The following is a 21,361-nucleotide window of genomic DNA, read 5'->3' as shown; positions in this document are numbered from 1 at the left end:
AACACACAACTGTCATGGATGAGGAACTAGATGAAGGGTCTGAAATGAACCTCACCTGATGGAAACTGCTGTTTTTCCTTTTATAACATCATGCAGCTCCTTCCACAGCTAGGCATTTCTTTAGTTCCCCAGCCTGTCCCATTCACGCTGTATCAACAGTATTGCTAAATGCTGTCAAATAGTTTAAAATATTTAAGAATGAAGGCAGACTGTCTCCTTTCATTTCATTGTTAACACTATCTTAGCAAAATAGTATGCCAGCCACACGGAGATAGAGTATATAACCTGATGATCAGAGAATAATAATACTAATGAGAACTGATCTAGAAAATCACTCATTTTGACTTGTGGGCTACATATTAAGTATTTAATCATAAATATAGGTCTTTGGCTAATGGGTGCATGATAAATTTGAAACTAACTTACCTCCATCTGGTTGCTAAGAGAGGGAGTTTCTATTTCTTTCCTCCCAAGTTCAGAGGTCAGCAAGGAGGACCTGCCTAGCCTCCATCCCTGCCTGGCCACCGTCATTGGGTCCTTTTCCCCCCTCTGTATTGCAGCATCTTCCTCCAGTGCAGCTCTCTGGGTGAAATGATTCCTGTCACAGTTTCATTGCTGACCACAAAGTTCTGAACTGCAGTGGTGAAAGTCTTGTTTATTTGATTCCACCGATTCTTGGGAAAACTACAGCAGCATTAACACTAGAGCTGTCTGCAGACTCAGCAGACAACACAGCATCAGGCTACAATTGGATCAAGGTTATCTTTGCAACCATAAGGGCTCAAGAATTTTTAAAAAGCTGAAAATCTGCAGAAGGTGATGGTGATGTGGGACTGCAGGTCCTTCACACTGGGCAGTGACATACAAGGGAGTGGATTTTAAAAGCCCTGCCCTATTACACTTTATACTCTAGTTCACATTTAATGCTTTATAAATATTAGCATCACAAAACAAGGTAATCCATTTTAGTCTTATTTTTGCCCATTGCTTGTTTTTCAGTAAAAAAAAAAAAAAAAAAAAAAAAAAGACAACAGAGGCACACTATCAACTGTCATTGCATTTTTATTTATTAAAGATGAGAGCACTTGAGGTAACATTAAAGTTTCCAGTATGTAAGTGGCAATAAGAAAAATAACATAAATCCCAAATGTAATTTACTTCAATTAAGAGCAAACTGCCTAATATCCAAGCACAGTAGAACATACTGTAAAAACTCTGTCTTTCATCTTCCCACATGAATGACAGCAGGTATGATGGGCAGGTCTCCGAATGAGCAGGGAAATCCCAGTCTAGAGACGTAGTTGTTCAGGAGAGCAAACTATAAGAAAGCTGGCTCTGGAATATTAAGGTATTTCCGATTAAGACTAGTCTCCTGTTTTAAAAGCATTCAGGATGTTCAACAAGAAGCAAGATACAACAAACGAGTCACAGATTTTCTAGTCTGCAAAATTTTATTAAGCAACAGCTGGACAACTCTTACAACTCCAAATCATCAAGGAAAAATAGGGCTATCAGTCCATCTCTCAATCATGTAGACAGTAAAGAATTTGGACAAACCACGTTATTAAAGGGAAACCATTAATGCTTTCTAGGTACCACCCATACAATCTATTACACAAGATACATAAAAGGAGAGGCAGATCAGGGTAAGTCTATAATTACTATGAAAACCTGGTTCTGAATGGCATATTTTAAAAAAAACCCAACATTTCCAGAAAGATGTTTTTAAAATAGTGTACGTATATAATAGTACGCAGCCGTGTACCAAGTTCCCCGAAGGCTTGAAAAGAACATGCTGGGTCATTTGGCTAGAGATCTCGGCACCCGCATGACTGCACACTTGTTTAAAAAAAAATAAAGCCAAAAACGGTAGTAATAAATTCAGAAATAATGTCAAAAGTTACAGTACCAAAATAATGCATTTATAAACAAATGCAAAAAAATACCTTTTTCAGGCAATACTACCGTGCCTTTTTCAATCAAATGCATCCTCATGCGATTCAACAACACTACATATTTTGCATCTACAACAAACAAGATCTTAAACACCATCCCCCCCAACACACACATCCACAAAGAAAAGAGAAAAACGCAGTAAGAAATAAAAGAATAGGAAGCAGAGGCAAAACATAGACCAAGCTAACAAAAGAAAAGAAAGGAAAATTACAAGTCTTATCAACAAGGAACCGGAAATAACAGATTGATGGGAACTATGCTGAGCACTATTTTGATGAAATACTGAAAACGCAATCATCTGCTAACATTATACGAAAATGTTTCTCTCGATTTTATTATTATTTTTAATCTTAACACTTATTATTTGAACCAACTGTTAATCTGGCCATCTTTTCACAATCAGTTATCTGGCCAAAGTAAACATTCAGACAGACAGCTTTGTCACTATCCAAATCTCCTGTATCAGATTTTATTTTTAAATTTGGAGTTAGTGTAAATTGTAGGGGAACAACTAGGAACATTTACAGAACCTTTACATCTGTCTACCATTATGAATCCAATTTTTCTATGCACATTTTGGAGAGAGAAGTGGTTTGGGGTTGTCTTTCAGCCCCCAAAGTCATTATGGTCCCAATTGTTCAATTGTATCTGTGTGGACAGACCCTTGCAGAGCCCCATTCAAGTCAATCTGTACAGTGCAGGAACCTGCCTGCATAGACAGATTTGCAGAATTATGGGCATAGAGTTGTTTTTAATTTTAATAACAAAAATTGCTTCAGTGACTACTCCTTTATCCTCTTACTTGGTTAACTGTTCTTGCTATTATTTTCCTATTTGCGCAGATGCAGCACAAAACAATCAAAACCCCAAAGCAATTCTTTCCTAAAACTTTTCTCAACATGCAATGCTCTGTGCTGGGTTGGATTTTTTAATCCTTAAAGTTTCTGTGTGTGATTGTGTATTTGTGCACACTTGAAAAAATTTAATCTTAAAATGATTCCCCTTTGAGCCCACTCCTGGGAGATGGTAATATAGCTTCATTCACTCCAGCATGATACATGCAGCAACAGCCTTAAGCCCTGATCCCGGAGAGGGATTCATGTGTGAAGACCCTTATGCCCATACAGGATTGTACTAAAATCAATAGGACTCTGTGCTGGCAACGTAGCACTAGGTTGCCAACAGTGTAGAGTAGTTTGTGCCCTGTAGAAATATCCACTTTTATTATAGTGCAACTAACTACTGCTCTGGCAAACACCATCTTTCAAGCTAGTAGAAGCCAAATTTTTCCCTCTTTTTTGTCAAAGCTGCTCCTCCTCCATCATGTTCACCCTTTCAGATGAAGATTTACACAGTTGCCAAGTGCTCATGGGGCACCCCAATGTAACATAGCCACAAAAAACAGACTTCAGAAATACCTGCACTCAAATTATCTGAAGCAACAACTCAAAACACAAGCAAAGTCTGATTACCTCATAGTGGCAGTGAATCTTCATTGAAACATGGAACAAAAATGGAACGGTCAACCTTGGTAAACGGTAAACTTCAAAGAGGTTGCTTAAGATGGTGGCTATTTGAGGTGGCCCCTAGTGCAAATTTACTGTACTACTACACAAGATCATTCTGACTGTACATGGAAATTGCCATTGCCTGCTCTGGGAATGAATGTAAAACTATTAACTTGACCCAATAATTTTCCTTTATGCTACTTTCATCTCCTCCCCCCACCCCACCTTATTTCTGCTATTCTAGAACCATAGTACTACTGCTGAATAGTACCAGCGGTTCTCAGGATGAAATTCACTCCTCTGCAGAGGGCCGACAAGGTCTGTGTATTATTTTTTGGACCCACTTAAACCACATTTTGAGGGCTAGAGCCAGATTGTCAAATGAAATCTGGCCCCTTTGTGCCACTCAGGCAGTGCAATGGGGATGGATTCTGGCTGCAAATCAGCCAGCAGGGAAATCCCCTGGCACAGGGGAAGTCACTGCTGGTGTAAAGCTGGTGCAGTCAAGTCCTGCACGAGCTGCTCTCTCGACTCTTGGAGCCGGAGGTATGTCGGGGAGATAGGCGCATGGTGGAATGGTGCTCCGCTCTGCCTATCCTCCATTGTAGGGCCAATTAAAGCTTCTCAGCTACTCTAAGCATTCCCAGGGCTGTGGATCAGCTCAGCTTAGCCTCAGAATCAGGGAGCTGTAACAGGAGCAGAACTTGACCACAACAGGCAATCTAGCCCCTTAAATAGGATTTCAGTGATGCACAGGCTATGTATTAGCCCTCTGCACAAAGATGAAAGTCACCCAAAGTGAGCCATATATAAAACACTTATTTTATACATGAACTCTCCTCTGTTCTGTACCTCAAAACCAAGGCTAGCTCTAAGAAAAGAAAGCAAATCATGATTTGTGTTTTTTAAACCATCTCCGTGACTGAAAAAGCCAGTTAAAACATAATGGGAAAATACACAGTATAGAGGACAGATTTCTGCAGGTCCCCCCCCAGCCACCAAAAATCTACACTGTATGTAATCTACAGAATCCCCAATAGCATATCTACTTTTTCCAACTGCCTGATAAACAAGATTCTTCCCTACATTATAAAATGTTGAATATTGTCCAGCAAAAAAAGTCCTATACACATTCTTAAACAATTTCTTGCAGCAAAACATATTGCTAGCAAACAATTAATTACAAAGATCCTCTTTTCATATAAATAAGAAAGTGTGTATAACTCACTGGTACATAGTAATAAAATAAACCCTAAATCACTTATTACATTAAGCAAGATAAATAATTTGACTCAGACATTAACAGGAAATTTGCATTAAATTATCTTTAAAAAATAACTCAACCCCTCAAAAAACAAAACATAAGCCTCTTGGCTTAACAATTATTGCACAACTAAAAAAAAAAGCTTTTGAAAACCATATTGAACTACTGGAAACTACTGTATGTATAAAAGAATTAGGTAATTCAGAACACGTTGCTATTTTCTTCCTAGAAGAACTTACAATTGTCTACACAAAAACTAAGTTGTAACACTTAAATATAAAATGTAAAATTAGTGTTTTGGCTTGAACGCAACAGCAATCTTCATGATTAAAATCATCCTAGTGGAAGTATTAGTTTGGAGGGCTTTTAAAGTTGTTTCTTAAATTTTCTCTCAACATACGAAGAAAAAAAAAGGAGAATGATCATTATGACCTGCTGTCTTCATAATTTAGGACGCAACTGTACACTCATAATTTAGGACCCAGTTGTCCATATACACAACTCAGTTGACTTCAGCAGGAATTGTGTATACTTAACTGAGGGCAGAATCTGTCCCTAACCCTAGGTAGTCTTTATGCCATTAAATTGTTGCCTTAAAGGGACACTGTCAACATACTTACAGAAGAAAAACTCTTTACCTTATAACATAAAAACAGAACGAACGTTAGAAATCATCATTTTCACCATTTGTGGTGTTTGTTTTTGTGCTTCTGTAAGGTGGGAACAAGGCCTTCTTCTATGTCTGGAAAGCTCCAAGACCCTGTGGGCTACCAGAACCAAATACCAATGGATCCTGGATAATAAAACTAGACTGGCAGGTTTCACTTAAGTTTTCGCCACATTTGCTTTCTGGTTTTCCTGCATTTGCACATTGCTGCTGTTAATTTGGTTCTTCATACTGCAGGGGAATGTTCAAAAAAAGACGACAAACCTTTGCCTGGAAAGTTAAAGAAAACAACAGTATGAAAACAGTTCTGTTTAGATGAGGTATGCTGAGCACAAACATGTGCAAACATACGTAATTCCATTAAATCTGCACTCTTGGCCTAAAACTAGTTGACAATGTCTCTTTAAGAGGATTATTTCTAAAAAGCAACAGAACACCTTTCCTCCTAAAAGAAGAAATGAATCAATATGCTTTTGGCCTCAACGTGTTCAGTGCACACTTCTCAATATTCCAATACTGCTTATGGGATTAATTAGAGCTATTCGGATCTCTTCAGAAGCACGATTGGGTCAAGCCCCTCAATCCTCACTCATATGGGTAGTGCCATTGAAATCATGTGAGTAAGGAATAAGCCTGTTGCCTAGACAGCACGTAATTCTGCACTGACTTTGGGCCCAATCTCGCTCCCACTGAAGTCGATGACAAACTCCCACTGATTTCAAAGTCAGCAGGACCAAGCCCATTTGATCCGTCTACCTCCTCCTCCACACACACTCCAGAAGCTGTTACTAAAATCAGCTACTAAATAACTGCGGAGGTGGGGGTGGGGTTCCTCTGTAACAGAAAGATATACACCTAATTGGTGGAGTTTCAACAAAAGTGAATACATAAAAGCAAATAGAAGAGTTAATGCCAAGGGAAATATTGGGCTTGATCCACTCCCATGTGGAAGCAGAGACTGCTGAGCCTCACGGTGATACAGGGATTATACCACCATTTTCCCCAGGGGCTCCATGACCGAAGGGCAGCATTATCTTGCAGGTGGGTCTTTTTGGGGCCACACTGGTGGAGGTTGCCTGGGAAATCATCTGAATCAGCACATCCCCAGATATCCTTGTCAAAACCTGGCTCTGGCCAGCATTACCTACCCTGTGTTGTCTGGTTTCAGAGTCCCCAGTGGAAGTTAGAGCCAGGGAGCTGCTGCATCCCTTCCTCCACTGGGGGTCCTGGGCCCACGATGGGTTCCCTGCAATGAATCAAGACTACTTAGCCTAGCCTACCTTTACAGACATTTCAAACAATCACAGTGATGTATTTTACTCTCTTGGTGTATGGTTTGTGTTTCAAACAAAGTTATGAAGGGTTTCCTAGTAAGGAGTAAAACTGAGGTTTACAGACAGAGATAAACCAGCCACTACCACATCTTTCTAAATGTGTTCTGATTTGAAAGAGTATTTTTAAAGGAAATCTACAGTTACATTTTGCAACCTACTGTGGATTTAATTTAATGAACAATCAGGGTTGTCATGTGGTACCGGGGAAGCATTTCCAAATCAAACTGTATTCAACAGAGAAATGGGTGCGCATGTGTGTGAGAGAGAGAGAGGGCACTAGAGCAATAAACAGAATCTCTCTCCACTAAAGCAACCCATTGAAACACCTAACACAGGCTTTGACTTCTATTAGACTTCTACTGCAGTTAGAAACAGTCTCGTTACTGTATATAGTTGATTAAAAAGCCATAACCAGCTATATAAATTTTGGCTTCCCATTCTGTTTTTGGACTGTTAACCATTCAAACTACAGCCTATAATGCTGTACTCCAATAGGAGATCGGTGAAAGGGGCGGTACTCTCCAATATTTTCTTCCTTTTCTCCCTTTTTTCCAAGCAGCAGTGATGAGAAATCCCCTACTGTCATCACATGCCTTTCTCTTTCCCAATTAAAGCAATGCTCTGATTCACCATAGATTTAGAAGAATTTTACTCACTGGGCCCATTTTATTTATTTTAACAATTTTGTTCTTAATGTGTAAACATCTTTTAGTGAGGAGCAGGTGTAGCCCTTGCCCATGTGCGACACCAGGCTGCATCACGTACTACACACATGTAGTACAAGTCAAAGAATACTGCTTACCTATACATGTACATATGCAACTCTCACAACTCCTCCCTCCTCTGTTCTCCATCATCTAGTGAAACACATTTATCCCAAGTAACAGCACACACAAAAAGCAGACACAAACTTCTTCGATGAAATGTGTTCTGAAACCATCCAATGTAACAGTTTTGTTTCTCTTCTGAATAATACATCAGTATTTATAAATTAAATATTGACCTTCATAAACCTCCTTGGTACCTGCAGTGCTCAGCTATGATCAGAGAAGAAACCTGTGTCTTCAAGTATTATAGCTTTTTTTTTTTTCCTGCTATCACTGATGTAGTAGTACAAACTGGACCAGAAAAAAGGTTATGTTCCCTGTTTTAAAAAGAACAGAATGATATAAGGCAGTCTACCAAAGAGAGCAGTCTTTTTTAACCCCGCTACGAGCTTACGTCAGCTACTGCAGCAAACACAGCAGAACCACCACAACAAGCCAAAAGCCACATTTCCCAACGTAACACTGAATGGCTCTCACCCGATGCTCTTTCTGAAACCCCAGCACAATGTTAAAAAAAAAAAACACAAAAAAACAACCCAAACAAACAGCTCCCCCACCCCAATAATGACTAAAGTTAATGCCCTCTTTTGGGCACCAAGAGATTTTTCCAGTTTTACTGCCTTCTTCACTCCCTGGCGCCTTTGTGCACCTAAAACAGGCCGCCCTGACATTTTCCAGTTCGGCCCTTAGGAGGTTTTGTTAATGTTTTTCTCTCTCCAGTCTCTGCTCTTTTCATTTGAGGCGTTGAGTCACGTTAGCCAGAGCAACTGCAAAGGCCTGCACTGCAGAAAACGGATATTGAAAGTCCAAAATGTAAGCATTGCCATCAATCCTTCCGAACTGCATTACCTGGGGAAGGGTGGAAGGTGGGGGGAGGAAAAAAACAAGGAACAAGAGGTCAATAGAAGGGAGAGACCAAGAAGTAATAAGGCAAAAAGCAAGACTGTGATATCCTTATTCATACTGAATAGTACCTTACTCCATACAAAATCAATAGGACCAGTCGCAGAACAAAGTACAAGTATGAGTGAGGACATCACAATCTGGCCCATAGAAATCTACTCTGTAGAGGAAATACACAGCCTTAAAAGACCCAAGGTCAGATTCAGCCATGGTGTAAGTGGATTTAACTCCACTGAAATCATTGATGCTGAGTCAGGACTAAGGTCCATACCATCTGCTCCTTCAGACAAATCAGAGGAGGATCTCCACAGGGGATCCTCAGAGAGAGATCCCACTGCATCACCCTATCAGGAAGGCAGTTTTATCCCAGGAGAAAGCCACAGCAGGCCCTGCCCCAAACCTGGCAGAACTCCTCTGACGCACGTGGATCCCTGGCATATGCATAGGGCCAGGGCCATCTGCACAAAGGCCCTTTGACTCTAGATCATCTCTGGGGGTCCTCCAAATTCCTTGGAAACTGCTACCAGGGCTTCCATGTGACCACAGCACACCCAGGAAATTATAGGCGAGGAGCTCTGAGGGAAAGATTTCTTTTTTTATTAATTTTTATAAGACCAGAAGGGGGACAATTTGCATCACTCCAGCCTGCTCACATCTCCCTCTAGCTCACCAGACTCCATCCTTTCCCTGAGCACAGCTCCGGAGCAGTATGAAGAGGCCTCTATAATCTCTGATGGTGGTGTACAGACCTGCCAAAGGTCACACACCTTACATGACACTCACACCTATTCCTTTGCTGTCTCTTTCTGATGATCATGATCCCTTTTGGGCCTTAACATCTATAGATCTATAAATCTGGACCCCGGCCTCCAAAACAAGGGCAGTACAAGCTGAAGGGGAAACTGGCATATATCATATTGGGTAGAAACCAATGTCACTGCTTTCGTATTTGTCCTTCTGAAGTTATTAGCCATCTGTTTTTTGGACAGTATCAGTGGTCAAGATAGGTAAGCAAATTAACATTTCCATTGGTTTATGCTGACAATCTATCTTGGTATTTCTATGACCCTCATCACTGCAGTATCCAAACCCCTCACGGTCATTAACATATTTTATCCTCTGAACACCCTTGGGAGGTAGGCAAGTATTATTCCCATTTTACAAATATGAAACTGAGACACATAGAGAAAAAGTGACTGACTGAAGGTCACACAGGCAAGTCTGTGACAAAGCCAGGAACTGAACCCAGCTCCCTTGAGTTCCAGTCCAGTGCCTTAGCCACTATACTAGCCTGTCAGCAGCCCACTAAGATCTGGTTTTGTGTATTAATGTCCCACTTGGACAAACTGAGAGAACCTCATTCTTCTGATTTTGGTTTTCTGAAATATCTAAAGACCTCTTCTTCATGAGCAGCACACGATCCTCCTACTCCAATGGGAGGGCCATAGTTTCTGCTCTTCTGGAAATAAGAACCAGCTGGCCTCCTCACAGGTACTATTGGTCACTGTTCATTGGGAGTGATTTGGGGTTTGGAGGGAGACTGGTTGCTTGCTCACATCTCTATCTCTGCTTCCTTATGTATTTGGAGAGAGAGAGTGTGAGTGAGTGAGAGAGAGTGAGTGTATACTGGGATTCACTAATGCTATCAAACTAGCTATCATGAGCAATTTCTAACTTGATTTTTAAGTGCAACTGGAGTTTGCAGTATTAAGAGCAAAATTCTTGGATTTTTCCCTGTAATGCTGTAGGTTAAGACTATTTACTAAAAGTACATTTCTTTAGAAGTGATAAGTAGTGAGATTAAAAGAGAGCCTTTCCCCGGGTCTGACAGGAAAAGGATATTAACATGCTTTCATTGTATATATGTAAAGGCTGAACCTCATTCTTAAAAACTGCTGATCACAGAGCTACCAGCAGAACTAAGAAGCTCTTTATAGAAGCGCAGGAAGATCTGTGTAAGTTAGAAGCACAGTGCAGCACCCCACTCTCAGAGATAAGGGAGCAGAACAGAGTATCTTTCTCCCCGGGCTCCTTGTCACTGCAATTGCTGCTGCCATCCTACCTGTCGTCCTTCCAGCTCAATCTGGAAGTTTTTTGCAGACTCCTGGGTCACCCGTCCTCCGAAGTCCAGCTGATACACCTGTGTCGCCTCGTTCCACAAAGGCTGCTTGTTGGCCATCACATACACAAAGCCCTGGCTTCCCAATCTCCCATCCTCCTTTTCATTGGCCTTCCGGCACTTGAACTCATCCAGCTCACTGGCTGTCCTCAAATTCCTTTTGGTTTTCCATCCCTTTTTGCTGCCTTGGCTCTGGTTCATCAGTTCATCCCCACTGATAAAAAGCTCTGGCTCACTCTCTGAACTGTCCTGAAACTCATTCGTCTTGTTCAGCTTCTTTGACTTCAGCTGGTCCTTCTGGCTCTTGACTTTCTTCTTCTCCCTTCCTAGCCTAGGGCTGGATATTAGGGAGTTGAAGTCAGTCAGTGTCCTTGCCTCCTTTTTGACCTTGCCCTCTGTGATAGCCTGCACATTTCCTTCCTCAGCTCGACTATCCAGGCGCTTCCGGTTCTTTTTCCCAAACTTATCTGTCCGTTGAGGAATGGGACTTTCTGTGAGGGAGAGAACCTCCTGGAAGGTATCTGCTGTCTCCACCATTACTTCTGTGCCCACATGACCCTGAAGCTCTGCTGGCGGCGGAGACATAACTGGCTTCTCCACCACAAGAAGTGACTTGGGGGGCAAAGTGCCTTGGGAATTCTGTACAGGTGGGCATGCACTGTAGGAATTCCATGGGTGCAAGGCTATTGGTGGCAGCTGTAAACTAGAGCAAGTGCTACTTCCTGGATACATGGGTGGCAAGGGGCAATAGGAGAGGTTAGATGGATAACCTGGCTGAAGCACTACAGTTGGCTCTTGTTGTGCAAACTGTGTTGGGGCCAGAGCTTCTTTGGGAGAGCAGGGGGCCTGCATTCCCTGGAGAGGAGGGGCACTGTAGCTTCCTGGATAAGGTACTCCAACCCCATAACTCATCTGGAAAGTGGCAGTGGGACTGGTTGGAGATTTGGGGGAAACAAATGGCACTCGAGACATATCAAGATGCTGAGCTTGCCCTATTAGGGGAGCAGGTTTGAGAGGATTGGGCACTGAACTTTGAGCTGTCCTTTCCTGAGGAACCCATATCTCCTCACTCACCATAGGATCCCATTGGTACGGGGGTGGCCGCTTCACACTAACGGCAGCCTCTGTCAAGGCTACAGGCATGTGCCTTATCGATTTCTCCACTGGACAGTGCTGAGAAAGTGCCTCATCCTCTGTGAAGGCAGAATTGATATAATCGGTCCGATCACGAGAGTTATCAGGTGGGCTCAGCAAATTGTATGAGGACTGGGAGGCCAAGGGCGAAGTACTGACTGAGTGAGCAATGACAGAGCTGTGCTGGGAACTGCTCCCAGTGGTTACGTCAGGCCTCATACTGCTAATACTGGAAGTGCTGTTGCTAGCATTGGCATTACTGATGTTCCCACCACCGCTGCTACTCGTGTTGCTGTTACTGCTGCATTGGCTACAGGTGTATAAAGCTGTCGGTGCCCTCTGCTGGTACTGTGCTGTCACAACATTGCTCTTAGGTTTTGGTGGATGTTGTAAAGTGGCTCTTTGGCTGTCGACCAACTGAGCCATTTTCAGAGCTGCCTCTCTGCTGTTCCTCCGCAGAGTAGCATGGATAATACTACTGTCCAGCCTCTGCGTGATGCTACGGCCCTGTGACAGCTGGCTGGCAATTTCTGGGTAAGGTGGTGGATCCCCAGTCGGTATAGAATAACGAGGAACCGTCAGCCTGTTCAAGGTAGCACTGGAACAGGGCTGCTGGATTTTCTTCTCTGTTGCTGTAATCCTTAAAGTGGCAGAGCTGCCGGGACCTGGCAGGGTGTAAGTGTTCAGCATCCTCGTTCGAGGCCGGCACACCTCTTCAACATTCCCACTGCTATCAAAGGTTGTTATTCGCTCATAGCCAAGAGGGGTCTGATAATGTCCTGCTGGATAAAGGGAAAAGTCTCCCTTTTTCAGACAGAGATCCATAGGTGGCTGGGGCGGGATAGGCGGGGGAGGTGGTGGTGCAGTGGGAGCAGCTGGTATGGTTCCAGGGTAAGGAGGGGGCGGGTTCATTTTGTTCAGTTGTATTTCTTGTGCAGTGCTGAAGACAACAGCATCTCCTTCTGCCAGCTGTTGCACTGGCCGTAAAGTTTTTGCCTTTTGGTGGTGTTCGTGGTCTCTGTCTCCATCTCTGTGATCCATTATCGCCATCTGTATTGCACCCTGTGGCTGCAGGGATAACTGAGGTGGTGCCTGGATGATGCGCCCCATTTCCACTCCTCCAAAAATCACCTGTCCTGGATTGGAGTACCTGCTTGAGACTGGGTACTGCACTGCGTTATCACCCACATGCTCTGTCGTCCCCACAGCTGTCGTCTGATTGGTCAAGACATCCAACTGCACGTTCTGATTGGCCAACAAGGACTGGACTAGTCCTATGCTCTGAGTCGGTGACATAGCTTGCGCTGAGCTGTGAATAGGAGCAATAGGGATATTGACGGTGCAGGGGGGGTTGTTCTCAGGGACTCCAGATGCTCCAGTTACTGCAATAAGAATCAAAATAAGCACAGTTTAGAGACTGCTATAATCAGAAAGGAAAAAAGTAGACTATTAGATTCCCTCCTCGTGTGCTGCAAAATAACTTTATTTTATCTGTGCTACTGGCAATCTGGTAATCCATAATATATCATCATTCATACTCCAACTAATGACAATCATTTAGGCCCTGATCCAGCAAAGCACTTAAATATGCATGTAACTTTAGGCAAGGAAGTAGTCCCAGATTAAAGTCAACGGGACTACACATGGGTTTAAGTGTTTTCCTGGGTTATGACTTTGTATAGCGCTATAAATTTATGTGGCAATTTCCCAACAGACAGGAAGGCGCAAACTTGTCATCTAAGGTAGACAAGACACAGAACAACCGTTCAGGAAGGGGAAGGCTGAGGCTGGCTAGGACGATGATTCATGGAAATAGTAAATTTTTAGGAGGCATTTGAAGGAGGAGACAGAGATGGACAAGAAAAGTTAGAGTATTGCAAGAGCGCAGGACAGCATGGTAGGGGTGACAAGGGCAACAGTACCACAAGAGAAATGGGAGGATCATAGGGAGAGAAAGGGTGGGATGGAGGAAATGAAAGGACAGGCAGCTACAGTCACTATGATTGCCAGGTATTGGATTTGATGCCGTAACAGACAGGAAGCCAATGAAAGGTTTCAAGGATAGGGTAAATTGGTCAGAGCACTGGGGAGGGAAGATGACTTTAGCAGCAACATTTTGAATAGACTGGAACTGGGATAGGTGAAAAGCCACGTGTAAGAGAAGGTTACACTCATCAATGTGAAAGGGCCCAGGTGCAAATGAGGGTTTAGCAGTGGAGATAGTGAGGAAAGGATAGATTTTGGTGATATTCATTAGAAAGTAGCAACAAGACATGGAACTTGATCCAGCTCCCATTGAAATCAACAGCAATGTTCCCATTGACTTCAATGGGAGCAGGATCAGATCATTAGCAAAAGACTGAATATAGTGTGAGGAGAAAGAGAAAAAAGAGTCAAAGAAGACACTGAGATTTTGAGGACAGGAGACGGAAGAGATAATAAAGTTGTCAATGGAGACTGAGAAAGGAGAAGGTGCAAAGAGGTCAGGAGGAAAAATAAAGGGCCATATTCTTAGCTGATGTAAACTGCTGTCACTCAATTGATTTCAATTTACACCAACGTAGGGTGTGGCCCAAAAAATTCAGGACTGAGCTTGGAACTAGTGGTGCTACTCCTAGAGGAAGTGCTTGAATGGTAGCTTGTGATACAAAACTCGGTAGATGGGGAGAGGTTTGGGGTAGAGAGTAGATTTGAAAGTAAGGGAGTGAATGAGAGTCCAGAGTATAAGAGATACCAAGAGACTGAGGGCAATGAGGAGCCATTGAACCAAAAGAGCACCAATTCACAGAAGGCAAGAAAAGAACAAAAATAGATGGGAGAAGAAAGAGTGCTCTACAGTGCTGAGGGAAGCTGACAAATCAGCATCACTGACCTTGGCCAGGATTGTTTCAGTGGAGTGGAAAGGGCAGAAGCCAAATCGGGTACCTCCTTTTCATTTCTGGCAACTTCCCATGAGCTATCGACTGCCCTCCTGCTTCCCTCAGACCATCCCAAACCACCAGATATCCTCCTGTCTTCGTCTCAACCCCTCCTGTACCCCCAACCAAGCCTCAACTTGACACCTTCCTACCCAAACACATTCTTGCCCCTATAGCCCCTAAAGTCCTTGCATCCTCAAATAGGATTATCTTGGAAAAGTTTTTTTCTAAAATGTTGGTACCTTTGGATCAGGGACAGAATTAGTGAATGAGAGTGGAGTGCAAAGGATGGAGATTAGTGGGACAGTGAGAAGGGAAAGAAAAGGAGTCAAAATGAGAAGAAGTGGCAAAGTTAAAAGGAAACACATGGTGCCAACAAAAGGAAATGAAGGCAGAGAGGGAAAGAAAAGGCTAAGAGACTAGTTTCACCACCACTGCAGTGAGTAAGGGAGTCAAGTCACACTGTGATGTGGATTAACACAGAAGCCTTATTAAACTCTCCCCTTTGTTAGACTTCACCTTTATACAGTGCAATTAATTTCTGTACCAAAGTTGAAGCACAGGTTTGATTTCTGGCAATATCTGACCTAAATGGACAGTATGATAAGCAAGGGATAATTGTTGCACCAGCAATTACCCCAAGAATCTTGCAAAGTTCCCTGATGATTCTTCTTAAATAAAAAACATGAAGGATGACTGGTGAATTAGAACTGGCATTTGTACATAAATCTATTATGTTTGTCTCCATGATTATTAGAATGTATGATACCCATAGAAACATGGGACCAAATCAAACCCAGATCCATCTAGTCTGGAATACTCTAGTCATGGCCAATACCTGATTCTTTTGTATATCTGCAAAATTCTACTCACCCACTCACCAAGGATAACTTTTTTTCTGATAGCATTAGCTTTTTCATCAACATCAATCATCATGACAAAGGGTAGGTGAGTAGATTTTTGTGGCTGGGCTGGTAAATTTTCAGGGCAATTCTGTCAGGTTGTTTTAGAGGAAGGGAAAAAGCTAAAATAAACAAACAAAACCATAAAGTACCTGGCCAGCTGTGCAAAATATACGTTTGGCTTGTCATACATTTTTTCTGATGGCCACAGGTTATCAATTTATGCCCTGAAGCATGAGATTTGATTATTATCTAAGCTTTTCATCCAAGTAAAATTTCCATTTGCCATCATGCTGTCAGATATCCCAAGTGTTTAAATCTAGCAGGAGTTTCTCACATTCCTCGATGGCTTTTTCCTAATTGATTTTTTGCATAATGTGCAAATTAAATCAATTCATTGTTCATTTTCCTTTCAAAATCATTAGTGGTTATATTAAACTTGCCCCTGGGGCACCTCACTACTGACTGCTCTTCAGCCCAAGAGCAGCTGTTTACTATAGCTTTAGTTCCTAGTGCTTAAGCACTATTTTTAAGCTACAAGATATTTTTCATTACCTCATGGCTATTTATTTTCCTTAATAGTCTCTTATAAGAGACCTTGTGGAAAGCTTTTTGAAAATCTACAGAAACTCTATTTGCTAGATCAGAAGTGAATTTTCAGGAGAAATTTGACAGAAAAGAGAAGAGGAAGATTGCTGAGGAGAACAGGACAGTATGTTTTTTTATTCGCTTTTAAAGAGTTCTATCAGATCTCATAGTAGTTTGATCAGATGAGGTTATACTCAGGGGTGAAAGTGAGCCAGTACGGGCCGGTACTGCGTACCGGTAAGAACCCGCACCAGCCCATACCCAGCCCACATTAAAGTGTTGCCGCGGCAGTGTTGCCACGGGGGAGGGGGAGAGGGAAGGGACAGCAACGTTAAAGCGCGGCCGCGGCAAAGGACCCTGCAGTGCTTTAACGTTCCTGCCCCTTTTGGCCCCCCAGCCGCCAACGGGCAGGGGGCAAAGGGAGCAGCTGCCCTGGGGCCGGCGATTTAAAAGGGCCTGGGGCTCCAAATGCTGCTGCTGCTGCTATGGCAGCAACCGCATCCGGAGCCCTGGGCCCTTTAAATCAACACAAGAGCCCTGAACGGCGCGGGCCAGCCAGACTGGAAGGGCTGGCTGGGGGATGCTGACCCCCCCAGCCCCGCCCCTTCCAACCATGGCACCGCCCCTTCCGGGGGCTAGAGCCGCCCCGCCCCGTACCGGTAAGTGGCCTCAGTTACTTTCACCCCTGGTTATACTTGTCCAAATATTGCACTGCACTTTCCTTAACTCTCCCCCAGTCTCCTTAAAAAGGAGGTGAGGTTCACACAGCACGTCTTTTAGCTCTTTTCAAATAAACGGAATAGGCATATTACAGATCCACTCCAACTCTCAGTGAAGTCCATGTGGGTCTTTCCATTGATGTTCATGGCAGCTGGATCGGGCTCCATGTTAGGAAATATTTAATACTGAGAACAGCAATTGTTTTCAAATACATACTAAATCCCCTCCTCCATATCTCCACAGCATTGTGCCTTAGTTCCTTCGGTGTTCTTGGCTGAATACCATCAAAAGCCTGGTGATTCAGCAAAGCACTTCAAGCATCTGATTAGTCCCATTGAAGTCCATGAGGCTACTTTGATGCTTGAAGTTAGACACACTGTCAAGTGCTTTAAGAGATCAGGGCTTTAGGGCCCAATCCAAAATCCCAGGAAAGGCAACAGGAGCCTTTCCCATTGGTCTTTGGACCAATCCCTTATTGGTTTGTAATTTTTCAACTTTCTTCCACACCTTCCTCCTTAAAGAGACTTGAGTCTCCATGAAGCCACACTTTGGATTCCCATGAAACGTGACCATGGAACAGGAATTTCCCCATTGCCCTCTACACTATAGGAATGATGCAAGCAAAGTAATTTAAATGATTTGCTGCTGCGCCAGCCTCTTTATTTGCATGGCTTAATTTTACAGAAGGAGATCCTGGTGTCTCCACCTGCTTTCATTTGCCACGTCTGCATCCTCAATTCTGCCTGCATTGCTGGGGTCTCCCATTATGTCTCTCATGTCTGGGCCGGATAATCATGTACATATCATCCCAGATTATAACATTAAAAAGAGGCTACTCAAATATTCCTGCCATCCTTTTAAGCATAATTATAAATAAAAAACTGAATGAGCATATCACATTTCCCAGTTGAGCAGAGTCCTCGCTGCTCTGGGAATCTCAGCTCCTCTTAAACCCAAGTGTCTGGCACAGCAGTGCTGTGTGCTGCTGCTCTCATATCCCAAGAATGGGTCTGACAGGCTTCTACAATATTAGTTCCCCACAGATGTATATAAAGGGTTTCACTCTATGGAGAATTCCTGTAGAATTTAATAGAGGATGTTTAACTTTCTGCTGAACTTTAAACTAAGCAATGGAATTCCTTCATAGGGATGTAATTCTCTAATAAATTCTATAGGCTTTTAAATGAAATGTCTATAGAAACCTGTTTAGTTTCAATCCTATTAAATTCTATAGGACGTTTCCGTAAAGGGAACTCACAGAATAGGGATTTGCTCTGTTTGTTTATTTACAGGGGTGGGGCCAGGGAGTGAAAGAATCTGTCCTCAAAACTAGCCAGACCCATGGAATTGTGCAGACATTGAATTCAACCTCACCTGGTAAATCATCTTCATCTTCACTGAAAACATTGGGGTTGAAAACAGGCAGGTTAATATAGTCCATGGAAATCTTACGCACTTCAGGGAGATAAATAGTCATCTGCCTGGGCTGGAGATGCAGCAAACTGGTTTTATAAATCACTTGGAAGGGGGGGAAAAAAAGAGGAAAAATACTTATTAGGTAGAGAGGCTAAGAGAAGATTCAGAGTTCAACAGAACAGAGAACCAAGAAAAATCAATTCAAAGCAGAGAGTAGGGCTGGAATTGATTTTATGTAGTTTGGTTAACAAACAAATATATGTACTTGTGTTTAACTAAACAATCATGAAATACATTACAGTAGCAGGACTTCAGAGGTGGTTCCTTACTGCATGGAAGTTTTCTGGGATTGTTTTTTTAGTTACTCATCCTTAACTAGAAGCAGCATCACTTTAGTTACCCATTCTATAGGAGTTTAGAGCTACACAAATACTGAATTTCTACATGTCAGTACAACAGGCCATTGGAGCCAGTTAATATTTTTCACTGGATCAAGGGGAGAAGGAAAAGGGTTATCATCACCTCCTAAAGGATTTTTTGTCCTGTTTCCCCCTAAATCTCATTATGTAAAAATGTGAGGGTCAATCCTTGCAAATATTGGGTTGTAAAAATATTGTTATATAAGCTTTTGGGGGGGCATGGTGCTGTATACAAATAATAATAATAAAATGGAGGGAACATCCCATACAGTTACGAAACACCGCTCCTTAGTCAGTAGGAGGGACCATCGCTGACAGACAAACACTGCTCCTATCCCAAGCAAAGGAACTCAGGAAGCTTGTTTAACATAGCCCAGTGACGAGCATGGCATCAATACCTAGGAATTTGATCCTGCATCCTTTGACATTAATGGCAACACTCAGTGGGTGCAGGACTGAGACCTAGTTGAATTAGATAGGTATTATTTTGTAATTTCATTAATTCTTCCATGACAAGAGATGAAGCCCTGTCTGCACTGTAAAGCTGCCCTCCTCTGGCATAATCTCCTAACACTCTTGCCCTCCCAAGGAGGTTAATCCCCTCAGGCGAACGCTTTCTCCACTGGTACAGGGTGGTGCAATTTGCACCTCTCTTGTGCCAGCAGGAGAGTCAAGCCCTGCATTAAATAGTAGTACTGTAGTTACTTTAAGACTCCAGTTCAGGGTGGCAGGGCTTTAAATAAAGATACTTCTTCAAATAAATTTGAAAGCTAACAGCAATAATATCCACTTTAGGGTTAAATATTCACATTGTTCAGGCTTTCAACAAGAGATTCAATGAAAACTCCAGAGATTAGTGACATCCCATTAAAAAGCTACTCTGTATAAATCTTTCATAAGTAACAAAGATGGGGCCAAACCCAAACAGCCATTGGGAAATTTTGATCTGGATCCAGTTCAGAGCATTGTTGCCTGGTCCCATCTCTACTAAATAAGAATATACAATTAAAAAAGGGGGTTTTCAAAAGAGTTTTTAGAAATTCCTATAACTGCTTCAGTATCTTCACCAACACTCCAATTTTGCCACCCTTAATCATGCTGAATGGGACCTTATTCTGCTCCCACTGACATCAAAGGGACTGCACTTGGAGATAAGGCCTACCCAACATAAGGGTAGGAGAAAGGGCCCTAAGTGTATAAGGCTGCTTTCAGTGAGGGCGACCATTTTGCTGCTGTCTGTCTAAGCAAGAGAGCTGTGTGACCATGCAAATACCTGACTTCCCCCATTAAAAGCTCTGGAAAAGTTGCTGTAAGGTAAGATCTTTTAAAAGTTATTTTGTTATGTATAATAGTTGTTAGAACCGTTGTAAAAAATAATACATTTTTTTTTTTTAAATTATAGCACTTACCTTACAATAACTTAGAAGCTCCCTGATTTCTGAAGTTTTCTAACTGGAAAGATTATTCTTTCAATCCTAGTTCAAATAACTGAACTGTCAAAATGGTAGGTTCTGGTTTGATTCTTAATGGATCTTTTTTTGACTGAGCTGTTGTTGGATTTAGAGATTTAAATGGCAATTACACTGAAATTTCCCTGGGACCGAGATTAACAGCATTACTGAAGCAGGCTCTTCATCATTTTAAAGAAAATCGTAGGGAGCGTTTGTTATTTGTTATCAAGAGCTCAACATTGGAAAAATCAAGACGGGTCAGTTTTACCTGCACCAAGGTTAGTTGGTAGGAAAGCAGCCAAACCCACAATTTTAAATTTGGTTCCCCAGATATTAGATGTGACCTGAGCAAGGTAGTTGTGCTGCAAAGGGAGAAAAAAAAAAAAAGGTTTAAAGTTTATTTGGCTCCTACAAAATCAGCAAAAGTAAATATTTGTTTTCAAAAAATAATATAGCACTGCTTTGTAGAAACTCTAATGATGAAATATCTCCATGTAATTCACTTATACATATTACTGTCTGCTCTCTTGTGATCCTTACAAAAATATTCGGAGCACTAACGCTATTTCAAATACAAGACAATTTCATCTCATTCTCTTTTATGCAGTGGCCTAATGTCTCTAACCATCCACTAAGTACATCCCTTCATTCAGGACTGTATTTTGCTACTGTCCCATTTTGCTATCTGGCCACCATCAGAGTAGCTCGCATCAATCAGATATATGGCAACCACACAAACAACTTGGTGGAAGACCTGGCAGCAGGGATAACTGGAGAGCACTGCAGCTGGCCAGTAAGATCGTTGCTTCTCCCACACAATAGCATAGTGTATCATTTGTATATCTTTGCAGTAAACAATCACAAGATAGCATATAATTTTCTCATTGGATTTTATGTTTAATAACCACTTAATGAAGAATAAATACAATAGAAAGGAATTATTAACAAGCATTTATACAGCATATTTTTCCAGAGATCCCAAAGCACTGTACCACAGTGAGTACATTATTATATTATCATTTTAATTGATGGGTAAGTGTCATGGCTTCTGGACTTCTGCCCTATTTTCTATTGCTGATATATAAGTGATCCAGAACATTTCACAAGCCAAGGGTTACCATTTGCGTATTTTAAATACAGAAAGTATATAAAGAAATACAAAAAGATCAATTTAGTGCTAGTGAAATGGGTGAGATAGGCAGTCCTGGGGCATGAAGTGTTCCATTTACCCATGG

The 21,361-nt window shown here is 42.1% G+C and overlaps 1 protein-coding gene across 1 annotated transcript in view; it reads right to left on the bottom strand.

The window, feature by feature from the left end:
* Positions 1-1,432: 1,432 nt before the first annotated feature.
* Positions 1,433-21,361, bottom strand: part of TULP4 (TUB like protein 4) — a 274,900-nt gene continuing 254,971 nt past the window's right edge. The window contains exons 12-15 of the mRNA XM_077813272.1: positions 20,395-20,488; positions 18,215-18,358; positions 10,522-13,094; positions 1,433-8,405 (exon numbers count right to left, since the gene is read on the bottom strand). Of these exons, the coding sequence (XP_077669398.1) occupies positions 8,289-8,405; positions 10,522-13,094; positions 18,215-18,358; positions 20,395-20,488 (2,928 nt within the window). The 3' untranslated portion in view covers positions 1,433-8,288. The remainder of the gene's footprint in view (positions 8,406-10,521; positions 13,095-18,214; positions 18,359-20,394; positions 20,489-21,361) is intronic.

This window comes from Eretmochelys imbricata, chromosome 3 (genome assembly GCF_965152235.1).
Source record: "Eretmochelys imbricata isolate rEreImb1 chromosome 3, rEreImb1.hap1, whole genome shotgun sequence".
Taxonomy (NCBI): Eukaryota; Metazoa; Chordata; order Testudines; family Cheloniidae; genus Eretmochelys; species Eretmochelys imbricata.
Note: the sequence above shows the minus strand (reverse complement) of the source record. Positions and strands in the feature narration are given on the sequence as shown.